Source organism: Monocercomonoides exilis (assembly GCF_001643675.1).
Source record: "Monocercomonoides exilis strain PA203 chromosome Unknown scaffold34-1095894, whole genome shotgun sequence".
Taxonomy (NCBI): Eukaryota; Preaxostyla; order Oxymonadida; family Polymastigidae; genus Monocercomonoides; species Monocercomonoides exilis.
In genome coordinates this window covers 1-17,866 of record NW_027150579.1, presented here as the reverse complement: position 1 = coordinate 17,866, position 17,866 = coordinate 1, and the positions used below count along the sequence as shown (strand labels likewise).

The 17,866-nt window shown below is 47.3% G+C and overlaps 2 protein-coding genes across 2 annotated transcripts; one reads left to right on the top strand and one right to left on the bottom strand.

Annotated features, from left to right (window-relative positions):
* Positions 1-748: 748 nt before the first annotated feature.
* Positions 749-2,789, bottom strand: MONOS_16225 (uncharacterized protein). Its single transcript, XM_067869138.1, has 4 exons — positions 2,591-2,789; positions 2,295-2,493; positions 2,156-2,244; positions 749-2,085 (listed from the first exon to the last, which is right to left on the bottom strand). Exons 1-4 carry the CDS (start codon positions 2,754-2,756, stop codon positions 929-931), a joined length of 1,611 nt encoding a protein of 536 aa, XP_067724035.1. The 5' UTR covers positions 2,757-2,789; the 3' UTR covers positions 749-928.
* A 599-nt stretch (positions 2,790-3,388) lies between these two features.
* MONOS_17845 (uncharacterized protein) lies at positions 3,389-15,712 on the top strand (the record flags this gene model as incomplete). The annotated part of the gene is made up of 12 exons (XM_067870805.1): positions 3,389-4,140; positions 4,363-5,501; positions 5,569-7,730; positions 7,781-9,042; positions 9,102-11,227; positions 11,278-11,764; positions 11,839-12,183; positions 12,225-12,668; positions 12,728-12,890; positions 13,081-13,566; positions 13,692-15,298; positions 15,406-15,712. The coding sequence occupies 12 exons, from the start codon at positions 3,389-3,391 to the stop codon at positions 15,710-15,712; spliced, it is 11,280 nt and encodes a 3,759-aa protein (XP_067724034.1).
* Positions 15,713-17,866: the final 2,154 nt, after the last annotated feature.

The window sequence follows — 17,866 nt, the reverse complement described above, 5'->3', positions numbered from 1 at the left end:
TTCTCCTCTTCCATCTCGCAGAAATAGATTATCCTTTTATGGAAAAGTGATAACCAACTAAAATCTTTTCGAGAAATGGGAAAATTATCTGAAAATGAATATTGAAAGGAAAAATGAAACGGAAAAAAAAGATAAAAATGAAGTGAAAACTGTTGATGAAATGAAAAAAACAAAAAGAAAATTTCTTCATGTAAAAAACGATGATTCAGATGATGTGATGAAAAATAATTCATTTTTTCAAACGATATGAAAAAAAAAAAATACAGTAGTAACTTTTTCTGATTTGGGATGAAATTTCAGGTTTTGTGAAAAAAACAAAGATTTGTTCCAAACTTTTTCTGAAATTATATCATAATAAGTCTTGTAATTTCATGCAAAAATTACAGATAAGTGTCGAAATTGTGATATTAAAAAGAAATTATTCATTGGAACAAAATTCATAAAGCAAAAGATTTCATCACATAAAGTATTCTTTTGATTATAAAAAACTATTTTGTATTTCTTTCTCATCTCTTTTTTGGGTCATAGGAAAGTATAATGATCAAGATAAAAAAATGGAACATATTATTTTGTAAAAAACCTAATTGAGATTTCAAGGGACAAAATATTAAAATCTTTGTGAACGAATAAACTGTTTGGAAAACACAAAATAATTTGAATTCAACATTTCAAAAAAAATTTTTTTATTTCAAATTCAAAATATGTTGAGGAAAAAAATTGCATTTTTCAAAAAACAAATATAAATAAGTTTATTATTTTTTTCCAATTTTTCTTTATTTTCTTTTATTTTTTGATAAAACATCAATTCAACTTGAAAAAAATCATAAAATGGAAATTAGAAATAAATAATTGAAATAAAATGAACAAAAATAATCTGAAATGACTACAAAATATATTTTTTATAAATCACAAGAAGAAGCTTTGAATATTATGAAGGTGGTTGAGGTGAAGGACTACCAATTTGGTAGTTCATAGAAGGAAAGAACATCCCAGCGCCTCCCCCCATCATGGTTGAAGGATCCGAGCTATACTGAGAATTGAAGCCAGACATTGCTGATCCAACCATAAGCTGAGTTCCGCTTTGATTGGGATATCCAAGGCTGGGAGTCAACATTCCTTGTGAATAAGTCGTCATTGCAGAAGAAGGAGGTGTAATAACGCTCGTAGCATCATTAGGCTGCAATATTTCGCTCGTAGTCCCTGCTCCGTTGCCTCGCATAACTGTTTCACCGCCCAGACTCCACCCGGATGCGTTATTTTGCTGAACATTTGTTTCCTTTGGTGGCTGAGAATGAATTGACGATATTTGTGTCATCCCTTCGTTGCCGTTCGTTTTGCTTTTGTCCTCTTGCGGTGTCTTTGAGCCTTCTGGAGCGTTAGGATCAACTATCACACTGAGTCCATAGCACTGGGTGATGTGAGCGTGAATGAACAAGATGACAGCAATCATTAAGCTCATCGCCTCGTCCCCTGCAATGTAATACGGAACTCCGTAACCGCACATATTCAACCCACCGAGAATTCCATGGTAGCAGATGTATCCAACAACGACGAACGAAAAAATCATTCCCATTCTTTTCAAGCATCGCGTCCCTTTCTGCGATTGTTTTTGATTTTTAACCATTCCTTTCCTCCCGCTTCTCTTTTCACTTAAATCAACAGGAACAAGAGGATGCTCTTTCAGAAGATTGTCTGTGTAATGAGTTATTAAAAGTGCAGGCGTATAACTATACCACGCTGTAACTCCGCCAAACATCACTCGCAATCCAATGGGTATGGCTGTAAGAGAGCTCATATCCATCTTTGCATTCTCAACAAATGTCAAGCCAACTCCTATGCCACAACATAACGCTCCAAAAAGCAAACACAAAATTAAGTAAACAATCCCACGAGTAATAAGTGACATCTTCATAAGAGCTCGAACTTCTCCAAACACATCGGCCAAAGGTTTCCATACAAAAAACATCCATGCAGCTACCCAAGGAAGGTAACCACTTATTATTCCGAGAGCTATATCAGAAGGACCGTTTGGATTTATGAAGATCATCCCAGCGATTCCGTAAAGGACAACAGATAATACAAGTGCTAAAATTATACACATGCAAAACAAAATGAAATTGCAAAGAGAAAAACGAAGTTTAAAAGCTTTTCATACAGATTATCAAAAGCACAACGTAAATAGTCACTTTGCTTTTGTTTCCAGAAAACCATCTTCCTCCGAAAATAAATGTATCAAAACAAGTTCTACAATAAGAATAATTATAACAAATTTTTATAAATAATCTGTGGCAAACACAATGATGTGTACCGAAGCAAAAATCCTATGGTAAAATAGTGACATTGGAAATGCCAGATACGTCGAAAGCAAAAATTCTGCGACTCCATAAAAAAAGCCAGTGCAACCAATAGACGCTATCACAAGAGAAAGTCTGGATAAAGTTGGTTCTTTAACCTTTCCCAGAAGATTTACCCCAATTCCAACTGAAAAACTAACTTTATTTTGTAAATAAAACATCACATATATAATTTGTTCAATTTTTTTAAAGAAAAATATTGAATTTGCATGCTATTGAAAGGAAAAATGACATACAAAACGTCATTATAATTCCATTAACAGTATTCGCAAAAAAGAGTGGGCTGACTCCATGACAAAAAATGACTCCAAAAATTAATGCTATCAAGGCACATATTGCAAAAACAAAAAAAGCAGTTGCATCTCCAAATCTAGGCTCCCTTTCTATCTGTGCTTTTTTCATAAAACAAAAATAAAAAAAGTTTTATTAACCCATATTCCAATTTTTCTCATCCCATCTAAAAATTTTAATTCACAAAAAAATATTTTTCGGAATTTTAATTTAAAATAATAGGGCTGTTTGCAATTGTTTGAGTTGATAATATCGAAATTAAAGCATATTTATGAAGTCTGAAAATAGTCTCATTGTAGTTAAAATTTGAATAAAAAAACCACACAATCATTTTTGATTTTAATCAAAAGGTTACCATTAACCATACACATAAAAAATATCAAAACATCACATTTTTTTTATATTCATTTTTTGATTAAAAAAATATTATTGATGCCCCTGAAGAATTAATTTTAACAAAAAAAAATAAAAAAAAAATTGTTGATTAATCCATGATGAACAGGTATTTTTAAAAACAAATATTGAGAAATTTTCAACAACTATTTTCATCGAAAAGTGGTATTTTTTTAATTTTATGTTAAGATCAAAGAAAACATATTTCAAAAGTGTCAGCAATACAGCCAATGATCACATTTTGCCTTGTTGTCCAAATTGGCTTTGTTGTTTCAGAACAAACAAAACACCTCAACTTGTTTCTTTCTCAGAATGAAAATGGAAGTGATACGGCATTTGGAATTGGAGTGATGCAATCCCAAAAAGGCAACAGACAATCCCCGCTGTCTGAAGACAACCGTTCCCGCATCCAATCCAACAGCTGCACTTTCCATCCTGACATGCACCAGGTCATCTTTGATTCAATCAATTCCACTCTCTGTTTGAGGGATGTGCAAGTTACAGTGATTGAAAACACACACATTGCCCAGCTTGATGAGCTTTCGATGTGTTCATTTTGTGCTTGTGTGATTGATGTTTTGCATTTGGATGTTCCTCCGTTCGATGTGAAGGGTGGGCTGCTGGAGATGAAGAACTGCTTGCTGCAGCCATTTGGCTTGGCACAATGGCAGATGGGATCGCTGTGCTCGTGTGAAGGAAGTTGCCTGTTTCTGGGTTGCACTTCATTTTCATCGTTTTGTGTGGCAGGCAGCAAGCCGCTGATTGGTTCGTGCAGATGCGAATGGGTGAGGCTTGACAACTGCCATTTCAGAAACATCACATGGGAAGGGAGGCGTGATGAGCAAGGGACAAGGAGAGAGGGTGGGGGCAAAAGCACAACTGCTTGTGGATGCAGTTTTGAAGAGGTGTGGAACCCGATCAATGGAGGCATTCTGGCAGACTTCAATGCTGGTGGCTCGACAAGTGTTTTCAACTCGACATTCTTCAGATGCAAACAGAAATACAGTGAAGGAAAGATGGAAAGAATTACAAACAACGAAACAGTGAGCTTTGAAAATGTCGAATGGAACTCCATCAAAACAGGTGAAAATGCTGGAGCTCTGTTTATTCAAAATGCAAATAATGTTTCAATCAAATCCTGTTTGTTTTATCAATGTTCTGGGTGGCACGGAGGTGGTTTGTACATCTCATACTGTTCAAATATTATTATTGAAAACAATGCTTTCGATTATTGTTCTTCAAATCCAAGCTGGGGAGGAGGGTTGTTTGTTTTCACTCAGAATATAAATTCGGTCCTTTTTATTTCAAAATGCAAATATGAAAGCTGTGAAGCAAATGCCTGCGGAGGAGGTATTTGCTTATGCAAATCAATTCCGAATTTGGAAATCAATAATTGCTCATTTGCTGGTTGCATTGGAAGAATTGGCGGTGGTGGGTTGATGGTTGGGGAAAATGTCAATTCAAATATTCATGAAACAATAATTCGAGGGTGCACCACTCAGGCAAACATTGGAGGAGGTGGTGTGATCCTTCGAAATTATATGAACAAATCGTCGAGCTGCTCAGTTGATGTTGAATTTTGTTTCTTTGAAAGCAATACAGGAAACAATGGAGATTTGAGTGTGAGAGGATGCGATGTGTATGGGTCACGAGATTGGAATGGGTTTGTGAAAGAGGGAGACTTCAGACACTGTGTGTCTGTGAGTGAGGGAGCAGTGAAGCTGTATCTGTCAGATCTGGGAGACAAGAGCAAGTGGCTGGAGCCGTGCCACAACCCGATTGTGGTGAGCAGCAGCACAGGGACAGACCATGTGACATGTGGGCACGGGAGGGATGAAGGGTCATATGCGAAGTGCAGGACAATAGGGTTCACGGTTGGGGTGGTGAGAGGAGACGGCGAGACAGTGGGGAATGTGTCTGTTGAAGAAGGGGAGTATTATGAGGAGGGGGTGAGGATCGAAGGGAAGAGGCTGAGGATTGGGAGTGTGCCAGCAGAGAGGAAAGGAGTGGTGCACACGAGGGACTGCGGAGGGTGGCTGTTCTGGGTTGGGAATGGGTGGCTGGGGCTGCTGGATCTGGCGATTGTGGATGATGGGGCAGAGGGGTCGAGCAGTGGAGTGTGCTGTGTGAGCGGGGCCAGTGGGCAGCTGGAAGTGAGTGGATGCGAGATCAGTGGGGGTGTGGCAGGAAGAGTGGTGAAGGAGTGTGTGATGGAGATCTTGGAGGGGGAGGCGGTGCTGAGGAACAGCTCGATGAGAGATCTGCAGATGGACGGGAAATGCGCAGTGTGGGTGAACCGTGCGAGGCAGATGAGGATGGAGGAGGTGAACATGACGTCGATGGGGAGGGTGTCAGGGAGCGGGGCGGTGGTGGAAGGGGTGCTGTCTGGGAATGGGAAAATGGCTGTGTCGGGGGTTGTGGTGGAAGACTGCAGCGCCATGTGTGGGAATGGAGGCTGGATGAGTGTGGAGGTGGAGGAAGGGAGCAGACTTGTGGTTGGGGAGGGAGAAGCACCAACAAGGCTGACCAGATGCCGAGCAGAGAGATGGGAGTGAGTGCGCAAACACTGGCACAGATGCAGGCACAGGGCGAGGGGGAGGGATCCACACGTGTGTGGCAGGCGTGAAGGCAGAATATGGGTTCAAGAATGTGGAGTTTGTGGGGAATGAAGCAGCACATGGAAAAGATGTGTTTGTGGTGTCGCCGTTGCTGGGGGAGTGTGTGATGCGAGAGCGATTTGGATTCTTCAGTGTGGCGAATCCGTTTGGTGAGGAGTGTGCAGAAGGGGTTGACACGAGGTGGGGGTCGGTGGTGATCCCGCTGGTGTATTATCTGAAGGAGCGAGAGGGGAAGGTGAGTGTGGGGAACAATGGGCATGATGTGCCGGCGTGTGGGTTTTACGAGTATGAGTGCCTGAGTGTGGGATACTCGAAGAGGCAGGCGAAGAGCAGGTGGGATGTGAGGGTGAAAGGGCGATACGACTTTGTTGAGAGCGTGAGGGTTGTGCCAGGGGAGGAGCTGATGATTGGGGGAGTGGATGGTGAGGAGTGTGGGATGGTGATGAAAGGGGACGGGAGCGGGGGCAATGGGATGGTTGAAGTGAGTGGGACAGGAGTGGTGGCGATGGTGGAGCTGGTGATGGAAGAGGGGCTGAAGGGGGATGAGTGGTGTGTGTTCCATGTGGAGGGGAGTGGAGATCTGTCGGTGGATGAGTGCAGAGTGTGTGGAGATGGGTCAGTGGAGAAGGTGGGGTATGGGGTGTTCTGTGTGAGTGGAGGGGGTGTGACAGTGACGAATGTGGTGCTGGATGGGCTGGGGTTCACAGAGCGAGGGTTTGTGGAGGTGAGTGGGGAGACAGCGGAAGGGACGATTGTGGGGCTGAATGTGACGGGTGGGGCAGGGAGCAGAAAGGGGGTGATTGTGAGCAAAGGGGCGAAGAAGATGAAGGTGAAGAAGATGAATGCGAGCGGGGTGTGTGTGAGGGAAGGGTGCGGGGCAGTGATGGAAGCAGTTGTGAAGGATGGGTGCAGGCTGACAGTGGATGGGAGCGTGTTGGAAGGGGTGTGTGAGAAAGGGGATGGGGGAGGGATGATGGTGGTGATGGAAGGCGGGGGGCGTGTGGAGGTGGGGAAGAGCGAGAGTGTGGGTTTTGAGGGGTGCAGTGCACAGAGGAAGGACGGGGCAGGAGGGCATGGAGGAGGGTTGATGATGAGAATGGAAGGGTCGGATGGAGACTTCAAGCTGGAGAGACTGAGGTTCAGCGGGTGCCAGGCGAGTGTTGGGGGAAGGAATGTGTTTGTGTGTGGGGAAGACTTTTCGCGGGAGATTGAAAGAGCAAAGTTTGGTTTTGTGGAATCGTATGAGAACACAGAAGAGATTGGGGGTTATGAAGACGGGGACGAGACATGGGTGGTTCCGGTTGTTCTGTACTTGCGGGATGCCCCAGAGGAAATACGGGTGGGGGGCGAGAGGAGCAGGGACTTTGGCCGATGTGGGTATGAAGGGTTTGAGTGCCAGTCAGTGGACTATGGGGTGGGGCTGTGGGGCAGAGGAGCAGGTGTGAATTGCGTGGTGACATCGCCTTCATGTGTGAAAGGAGAGATGGTTCTGGAAGAAGGAGAATACAGAATACGAGGAATGGGAATGGGCAGTGAGGTGGAAATGATGCAGAGCGAGGGTACTGGGGCAGAGGGCACTGTGGAGAGCAGCGCACAAGTGACAATCGAAAAAGTGGTGTTTGTGGCTCCAGCGCAGAAAAAGGCGAAGGATGCGCTGATCCACACGACGGGTGGGGAGATCAACATCCGGTTGTGCTCGGTGGGTGTCTGCAGTGGCGGGAGCAGCGAGCAGAGCAGAGAGCTGAAGCACACGTTCCTGCGCGTCTCGGGTGGCCGGCTGGTGCTGGAGGAGTTCGAGCTCACAGCCATTGCCGCAGCATCGGTGCCAGTTGTTGTTGTTGAGGATTCAGGATGTGGGACGATTGAGCAGTGTCTGTTCAGTGGGGTGGGCAAGGCACATGCTGATGGGCTGATTTTGTGTGATGCACAGGGTGTGTGTGAAGTGAGCAACACGACGATGTCGGGGCTGTCTCTTTCAGAGGGGTGCGGGATATGTGACCGTGGGGGGAAAAACATGGTTGTGAGGAATTGCACGATGAGCGAGGTGACAACAACAAAGGGGAACGGATGCTGTGTGCGAGGAGTGGTGTCGGGGGCTGTGCCCTGGAGATGTTTGATGTGCAGGTGGTGGGGTGCTGGACAGAGCGTGGGAATGGCGGAGGAATTCATGTGGAAATGGAGGGAGACGGCTGTGTGCAAGTTGGGAAAGTGGGGAAAGTGGGGATGAAGACATTGTTCGAAGGGTGCTGTGCAAGGGATGGGAATGAGATTGGGGGATATGGAGGCGGGGTGGCGCTGGTCAGCAAGGGGAACCTGTCGTCGTTTGTTGTTGCCGATGTTGTGTTTGGGGTGAACGAAAAGGCAAACCACGCATCGAAAGGCGGGGACAATGTGTTTGTCCGGGGAGAGAATCTGTCGCGGCTGATAACAGACGAGTCGATGCAGTTTGAGTTTGACCGAGAGACGAAGGCCACGTTCAGGGAACTGGAAGGGGAGGAGGTGGGGGAGGGAGGGGAGGTGAGCGCTTTTGTGCCGCTGGCTGTGTTTGTGGTGGAGTTCAGAGGAAGTGTGCATGTTGGGGGAGAGAGCGGAGTGGATTATCGGATGTGCGGGCTGGAGGTGTATCCATGCTCGACAATCGGGTATGGGTGCGCGCTGAGGTTTGGGGCAGCACAGGCATCGGTGAGGCTGATGCCCACGTTTGTCTTCAACAGCAAGCTCACGCTGGCTGAGCGGAGCATCGAGTTTGAAGCAGCTGTGGCGGAAGAGGCCATCCAGATAGACACATCTGGGATTGGGGCAGAGGGGTGGTTGGTCGAGACGAGCAGCACCATATCATTCTCGCGAATACACTTCTCGGTGAGTTCTTCAGGTGCCCGTTGCTCGAGTGCGGGGCTGAATCAGCACACCGATGTTGCAGCAGAAAGAGCGGAACACGAAGGGACGCCCAACACAGGTGGCCACAAATGTGTGTTTGTGTGTGCGGGGTCTTCGCTGACAATATGCAGCTGCTCGGTTCGGATGAAAACAGCAGATGCAGTGCTGGATGCACAGCTGATCAGATGTGTTGGGGGCACACTGAGCATCAGCGGGCTGAGCATGAGTTCGGTGACCACAAGAGAGCCGCTTGTGGTGATTGACGGAGATGAGTGTGCAGGGGTGATGGAGGGGCTGGAGATATATGGATCGAAAAACGAAGAAGAAGGAGGAGGAGGCAGCCTGGTGGAGATAAAGCACACAAAGAAGGTGGAGCTGAAGCACTGGAGAATGAGCGGGTGTATGCAGGAGGACAGCAGTGGGCTGAAGATAAGTGGAGGGACGCTGGTTGAGGTGTGGAATGTGACGGTTGAGGAGCTGCAGAGGACGAGGGGAATGGCGGGGTTGTGGTGTGCATGGTTGGGGAAGGGGAGACAAGGAGAATGCGGAACTGCACGTTCTGGAACAGCAGCTGCGAGGAAAGCGGGTCGAAGGGAGGCGGGGTGTGGGTGAAGACAAGCGGAAGGAGCACGATGATTTTTGAGAAGAACAAGGTGGGGTGGTGCAAGACGCCGGGAGCGAGCGGAGTTGGGGGAGGGGTGTATTTGTGGTTTGGAGGGCTGGAGGCGGTGTACTCGATGAAGGATTTGGAGTTCAGCGAGAACAGTGCGTACCAAGGGCGGGATGTGTATGTGGTGTGCGAAAAGCCGCGGCTGATGATGAATGCGATATACTGGAGCGGGACGGCGTCGAGCGAGGAGAGCAGCGAGGAGCAGAAGCGGCTGTGGGTGGTGGACAAGGAGCCTCACGAATATGTGAGCACAAGCCTGTTTGAGTACTTGTTTGCGAGTGTTGCAGAAATTGTGTTTGTGAACAAGGACGGGTGGAGCGAAAGCGAATGCGGGTTCGAGGACACGCCGTGCAGCAGTGTCGAAACGGGGCTTGGGCAGATGGAAGCAGCGCAGTCGATCATCCACATCAAGAAGGAGGCGCCGCTGAACGGGACAGTGAACAGAGGGAGCGAGCCGCTGACGATCCGAGGGAACAGCGAGAAGGGGAAGATGAGCGTTGGGAGCGGGGCGCACCTGGAGGTGACAGAGGGTGTGGCACGAACAACACTGATGCTGTCGAATGTTGTTGTTGCCCTTGGGGAAGGGCTGGCAGAGGCAGAATTGGTGGAGCTGAGGTGTGGGATGGCTGTGGTGATTGACAGCGCGATTGTGGATGAGAGCGCAGCAGGGCAGGGAGGCGGGTGGAGGATCGCGTCGATACATGGGGGAGAGCTGGATATGAGCAGGGTGAACATCGGGAAGATGGATGTGATTGGAGAAGGGGAATTGTTTTTGGTGTGTGGAGGGTCGCTGAAGATGGAGGACAGCTGTGCGAGTGGGGTGTGTGGGAGAGGGAATGGGATGATTGCTGGGAAGGAAGGAAGGATTGTGGAGATGTTGAATGTGAGCATTGCCGAATGCGATTTTGAGAGCGGGCATGTTGCGACAATTTGGAGCGGGATTGGGAATGCAACGATATCAAACTGCACATTCACAGATTGCTCGTCGATGTCGGATGGTGCATGTGTGAGCGGAAAGATAGGAGGGGACATGGAGTTTTGTGTTGAAGAGACGGAAATGAGCGGATGCCGATGCACAAAGGAAGGAGAAGGAAAAGGGGGTGGGATGTTGATGGACATGAGGAGCGGGCGGGTGCAGAAGTATCTGGTGCGGGATGTCAGTTTTGAGGGAAACGATGCATGCTTTGGGAGAAATGTGTTTGTGGAGTGCTTGAGCCTGAACGAGAGTGTCACAGCAGACCGAATGGTGTTGAGGTGGGGCTCAGCGGAAGATGATGGGAACGGATATGTTGGGGCAGACAGCACATTTGAGCTGATCACGCTGGAGCTGTTTCTGGTCAGATACGATGGCTGTGTGGTTGCTGTGTCGAATGCAGGATACGACATGATTGGGTGCGGAGGGGAGCAGCATCCGTGTTTTTCGTTCTGGCAAGGGTATCGGAACTTGGGAGCAGATTATGAAGAGCGGAAGATGGTTGTTGAGAACGGGTGCGAGATTGCAGGCGAGTTTGATGTTTCGGCGATGACAGTGGAATCAGCCAGCGCAGAAGTGGAGGCTGCCTTATCGTTTTCGGAGCAGTGGGCAGACGGCCAGGTGGAATGGGTCCTGGGGACAAGCAGCAAAACTGTTCTGAGCCTGTTGCACTTGTGTGTGCCACAATCGCTAAGTGAGCCCCACAGAACACTGATATGCTGCGCGGCACCATCTGGCGCATTGAACATCAGTCATTGCTCGTTTTCTGCAGAGCATGCAAAGTGCATATCGTTTTCGTTGATCACAGTGAACGGCGGGCACATGACGATGAGCAACTGCACAATGGAGCGCGTGACCGGAGCAGCACCGCCGATTGTTTCGTGTGGCGACACGGCAATGTTGAAGTGCACAATAAAGGAGATCAAGTGCAGCGAGAGCAAGGAAGGAGGGGCTGTGCATGCGGTTCTGAAAGGAGACTGGAGACTTGTGATGAGCGAGTGCAAGATGAGCAGTTGCAGCTGCTCAGCGGAGGAAGGAAAAGGGGTGGGCTGTTTGTGGATGGAAGCGAATCGGAGGAGGATGAGCCGTTTTTGTTCACAGATGTTGAAGTGTCCCTGAATGCTGCACACATGGGTGTGAATGCGTTTGTTGTTGCAAGAGACCTGAACAGCTCGATAACGAGAGCAACGTTCGGGTTTAAGAGCAGCAGAGGGGAAGAAGAAGGGAATGACTTTGTGGGGAGGGATGGGGTGTTTGGGGAGACGGATCTGTATCGGTTTGTGAGGGAGTACATGAGCACAGTGATGCACATCTCGTCAGTTGGGGGATACGATGTGATGCGGTGTGGGAGTGCAGCAGAGCCGTGCAGCACATTCTGGATGGGGATGCAGAAGTTGGAGAAGGAGACGAAAATGAGATCGGTGAGGGTGCAGGGAGAGCTGAGGATTGCAGATGGATTTGATCTGACGAACTGCAGTGTCGAATGCGAGGGCAGCGCGGCAGGGGAAGATGCAGCATGCAACATGGTATTCGACATGGAGGGAGACAGCGAGCGGGATGGTGTCATGTGCAACAAGGGAGAGCTGGTGTTTGATGGAATATGCATGAGTGTGCAGAAGATGGGCGAGGAAAGGGAAGCAAATGTGGTTGTGAACGAGCAAGGCAGCCTTTGGATTCGCAGATGCAAGATGACTTCGGCGAGCGCGGGAGAAGGCCAGCACAAGAGCCGGTTCAACTATGTGGCGATGCGAGAGGGACACTGAATGTGGCAGGGCTCGAGGTGTGCGAAGTGAAGTTCGAAGGGTGTGTTGTGCAGGTTGGCGGTGGGTGTGATTGTGTTCTGGAGAATGTAGTTGTGAACTCGATTGGGATGCAAAGTGGGTGTGTGCTCAGCGCGGTTGATGGGGCAGGAGCAGGAGTCAGCATGAACAGCAAGATAGGGGTGAGAGTGAACGGATCGAAAGTGTCGTCGGTGGGGGCAGAGGGAGAGAAAAGCAGTGTGGTGTGGTGTGGAGGGCAGGGGTGTGGAGTGTGGAGGTGTATGAAAGTGTGTTTGAGCTGTGCAAAGCAAGCGGCTCGCAAAACGGAGGGGCAGTGCTGTTTGGGCTGAACGAAGAAGGGAGGCTGACGATAAGGGACAGCACGCTGCTTCAGTGCAGCTGCAGCCTGGACAGCGGGAGGGGCGGTGGCGTGTGCATCAGAACGAAGAACCACGGGGATCTTCCGTTTTTGTTTTCGCGGGTGGTGTTCAAGGGCAATGCAGCACATGTGGGGAACGATGTGTTTATCGAGTGCTATCGGATCGACAAGCAGATCAACGAGAGCCAGTTCAAGATGGATGTGCAGGAAGGGGTGTACAACCGGATCAACGCGATCTACGGGATCGACACAGTGAGCACGAGCCCGGTGGATTTGGTGTCGCTGATTACTGTGCACTACTCTTCGACTGTGGTTGTGTCGTCGAGCAGCGGCAAAGGGGCAAACACAAGGCAGTGTGGCGCAGCAGAGCTGCCATGCCGTTCGCTGGACTATGGGCTGGGCCACTTGTCAGGGGCATGTTCTTGACGGCTGTTGTGGACGAAGAAAGTGCAGCAGGTGGGGAATGCGACCTGAGGGATGTGGAGCTGAAGTCCAGGTGGGAGACGCATTCGACGATATCATTTGACAGCATCGCAACGCAAACGCGCGAGCATGTGCTCAGCATCGATGGGAGAGTGGGGTGAAGCTCATCCTGTTTTCGTATCCCGTGCCATTCCCGTCGGCACACGAAACCCTGATGCGGATAGGGATGGGGACTGTGTCTTTGGTGTTGTGCAGTTTTGAGTCGAGCAGTGGTATCTCAGAGGGAGATGCATGACTTTGATGGAGTGCGAAAATACGAGATGCACTTTTGATCAATGCAAGATAAGAAACACGAGGGCGCAAAAGCTGATTGCATGCCGGAACAGCTCGCTGAATGTGTCGCATCTTGCTGTGCAAAACACAGACATCGAGGCAGATGGGATAAGCGTGGCAGACGATGTTTCGATGATGCTGTTCAATTATTCGGCATCGCATGTGCGACTGAGAAGTGGATGCATGATGGTGATGGACAGCCAGGTGCAAGGGCAAGGGCAAGGACAAATACAAGGTGAGCAGAGCAATGATGCAGCTCACAACTTCTCGGTCCTTTTCTCATCGTTCAGCAACATTTCCAGTGCTGCCCACAAGCCGAGCATTCTGTCCATATCATACAGCAACAATTGCATCTGTGTGGACAACTGCTTGTTCGATTCATGCTCATCATCATCATTTGTTTCGGAAGTTTCTTCATCGACTTCAAATATTGGAACAGTGATGTCATTTGTATCATGCACAAACATTGTGTGCTCGAGTTGTGTTGTTGATGGGGTTGGAGCAACGAAACACAGGGAATCCTCTTGAGCAAGGGGAGGAGGTCTGCTGGTGGAACGGATCGCAGATTTGTGGGGTCAACAGCACAGTTGTGGTGAAGGATTCGACAATCTGCAACTCAGAGGCTGGGGCACTGTCTGTTGCAGGGGAAGTGCAACGATCGAAAGAGGGAGTTTTGGAACAATAAGGGGAGTTCTGCGAAATATGTGTCAGCTCGGCGGAATGTGGTGTGCACAGAAGGTGGGAGAGTGGATGTGGTGAGTCTGAAAGGAGGAGATGGGTGGAAGGAAGATGACTCGCTGTGGATGGTGGAAGAGGGGTGCCAGATGGGAGGGCTTGCCTCGGAAAGGAAGTCGGCATTCTTCATCCCGCATCTGAGCGAGGTGGAAACAGAGGAGACAGAGGATGTGGGAGGCATGGTGAAGCTGAGGTTCAAGGGACGGGTGCTGCTGCCGTGCTCCATGGGGTTTGAGGTGGTAGGGGTTGTGGGGGATGTGGAGTTTGTGGAGAAGCACATGTTTGAGGAAGGGGATTTCGAGAGCGAAAGGGAGGTGAGGCGCTGGGCAGAAATGGAGAAGGTGGGATGGGGAGGAGAGGAGGCAGAGGTGAGGGTGAGCATTCTGTTTGGGAACATGTCTGCGCCGTCGCACACAGAGGCATTCATTTTGCAGAACAGAAGCGAGCCGAAAGGAAACGGAGACGAAAGGACTGTTGAAGGAGGAAAAGATGGAAAATCATTTTGGCCAATTATTGTGATTGTTATGGGAATTGTTCTGTTTGTCATTCTTATTATTGCAGTAATTTCAATAGTCAGATGGAGGAATGTGAAGAATGAAGCAGAAGACTTGAGAGAGATTGTGAACGATAACATCAGAAAGGATCCGAAGGCGTTTGAGATGGTGACGATGGAGATGTCTCCTGAGGAGCAGTGGAGGAGAGCCGAGAGGGAGGCTGAGAAGAAGAACGATGAAAGGATCAAGAAGAGGGTATATGAGAAAAGCTTGGGGCATTCTGAGTCATCAGAACATTTATTGAGCGAGAGTGGATCAACAGAATACATTTTGGGAAGAGACTCAGACAAGATCCCTCAATGGATGCTGGAGAAGGTTGATGAGGAAGAAGATGATATATCGAGAAAGCGAACACCATCACCATCCATTTCATCCACTTCTACCACAGACACATCAGACACAGAATCCACATTTGTTCGATCGGAAAGTCTGTACCCAACCACATCGTCGATGTCGAATCTGGTGGATGCAATGGCCTGCTCGTCTCCCCATGAGAAGCTGATTGTCGACTTGAGGGATTCGCTGTTCATGCTTCTTCATGGAAAGAATGAGAAGAAAGAGATGGCAATCGGAACTCTCCAGGAGAGGGAGGTGACGGCTGCTCAGATCCTGTTCTGGGTGGCCAATCTTGCACTCCACTCGTTTGATGAAATGAACAATCCACTTCAATCTCTTACCAATCTGAGTCCCCACATTGTGTTGTTCTCAGAACATATGGTCATCTGCATTGCGATGCACTCGGACTGCTCTTCTTCAGATTCTGATTCATCCTCCATCTCTTCATCAACTGTTGTCACATCAACAAGTGATGATGATGATGACAGAGACTCTCTGCCCTCATCGGCATTTGAGGATGAGGAAGACAACAGGAAGGAGTGCATGAGGTGGAAGGCGCCAGAGCTGCTGAATGGAACAACGAAGCATGCGACGAAAAGACGGTTGTGTTTTCTGTTGGGATGATGGTGTGGAGTGTGTGACGCTGCAGATCCCGTTTGGGGAGTATTCGGGAGAGGCAGCAGGGAGCATGATTGTGCGAGGAGAGAAGGTGGGGATGGGTGTTGCGAAGGGGTCGCGTGAGAGGGGTTGTGGGTGGGTGCCTGCGTTATGAGGCAGAGGATCGGATGACGCTGGGAGATGTGAAGCGGGAGCTGATCAAGCTGTTTCCTCCGGGTGCAGCAGTGCTCACGATGACAGATGCGATCGGGTACGAAGAGGAGTCGGAGGAGGCCTGCAGCACCAGCATGGCCATCATGGCCAGCGGAGCCAGCATGACCAGCATGACAGACATTGGCAACAGATCCAGAGACATGAAGAAGCAAGAGGAAGTGAAGGATGAGGCGAATGGCAAATGATGAGGAGAGCAGAGCAGAACAGAGCAGAGCAGAATAATGAAATAAAAAATCAGACAAGGGAAGTTGGAGCATTCATTGGAAAACTTTGAATGTGTTCAACATTTTTGAACAGCACAGAAACAGAGTTGGTTTTGAACAGAAAAATGAAAAGAAAAAAGAAACCCTGGTGCAGACAACACAATGGCCATTGGAGGACGAGTGAAGCCAGAAGGCTTCTCTGAACCCGTGGGAGCAATGATTGGTTGTTGCCCATTGTGTTGTGGATGCTTGGCCAGGTGCATGCTGCATGGTGCATGCTGGGAAAAGCGGCAATGCCCACATGGCCGAACTCTGATCAGCACAGCATCGCTTCAGACAAAACATTTCATATTCCATTTTCAGTTGTTGTTGGAATAATTTTATTTATTTTATGTGTATTTTTGTATGGTTGTATCCATCTTCACAATATGAAGCATTTGCAGGATGGGACAAGTACTGCCCAGTTGCTGCTGTTTCATTTCTCTTTTTTTCCTTTTCAAAGAAAAACAAGAAGAAAACTCGATATTCAGCATCTGTAAAAGCATCCGAAGTCATTCATGATTTTGTGGTGCTTGGTGTCTGGAGTGCCCATTGACCACGAAAGAAGCACAGGGAGGGTAAAAGACTTGGATGTATTTGCCGGAGAGCTGTCGTGCTGCTGTTTCGGTGCTGTCAGCCAAGTCTGTTTCTGAGTAGCCAGGCAAGGCTCAACACATTCCCACAAAAGTTGGGAAAGATATTTTCTGCATCTTGTCTCCTCCTGATGAATGGCCATCATCAGTCATCCAACTGCTTCAAATGCAGCTCCAATCAAGAATGCAATCGAATTAACATGAGAAAGAAAGAAATGCTCTTATTGGCATTTCTTCTTCTTCTTTTCCCAGCTGAGAGAGGATATTCTTTTTCCAGAGCAGGAAAACATCTTGTTGTTTGTGCCATTGCACACACACACATACACACAAAATTGTGAGTTGTTGAATCTGTGGTTGATTGTGTTTGTCTGCATGAGATTCTTGTCAAAGGCCACTGAGCGTTGGAATGCCAGATGAAGGTGAATGATTGCTGCGTTTGTTGATTTTGTGGGAGTTGCATCGCTAACACCATGGAACAAATACTCATGACCAAGCAAAATTAGCACACACAAAAAATATGGATTGAAATATTAAGGATTTGTGATGGTTCCCAATGATATTGATTTTTGTTCCAATTTCTTTTATCGCTTCTGAGGGAAAAAACATTGGCAAAATTTTGTTATTCCATTTCTTCAACTGAAGAGACAATTTGACAAAGCGTTTTCAATGGGATAAGAACATCTTCCTCAACAGTCAATGTGTTTGTTATAATGTCATAGCATTAATTGGCTGAAAAATGTTCTTCCAATGGCAGCATTTGTCAATGGAAACATTCAAAAAAACACCACATTTTGCTTCCGCGCCCACAACAGGGAAGTGCAGTTGAACTTCGATCTCAACTGTTTGAGGGCAATCACCAATATGTGTAGTACTTTTATTTGTCTTCTTTTTTCATTGGGGCCCTTGTTCTAATTTATTTTTTTATTCAAACCGATTCAAACAATAAAAAAATATTTTTATAAATTATTTGTGATTTTTTAATAAAAGCTGGACTTCGACAAAATCTTTTTATTTTCAAAAAAGACGAAAATACCTCTTTGAAGAAATAACTGAAAATTTTCCACTCTTTGTTTTTTGACGATGATTTTCTTGTTTATTTTTTTTTTCTTTTCGAAGAACGTCTGAGACAAAAACATAGCACTTCAATCATTTTCTTCAAAATTAACTGCACTGTGGATAAACTTTTTGGTTAATTTACAATAAATAAAAAATACCTGTTTGATGGATTGATTTTTATAAAATATATAATGAATGAGACAAATCAACAAAATTACTGCATCAATGGAGTTTTCAAACAAATGGGACAAATTTTGATTGATTCACTGCAATTTGTTGGTGTTGCCATTTTATTGAAGGAAATGACATATTTATGCATCAAGAAAAGAAGCTTGAAAATCCATTTCCTTTTTCAACATATTTGTTGTTGTGTTTTTCTTTTTCACACTGTTTTTTTGTTATTCTTCGCTTGATTCTTTTCATGTTTGGTGATTGGTTTTGAAATCAT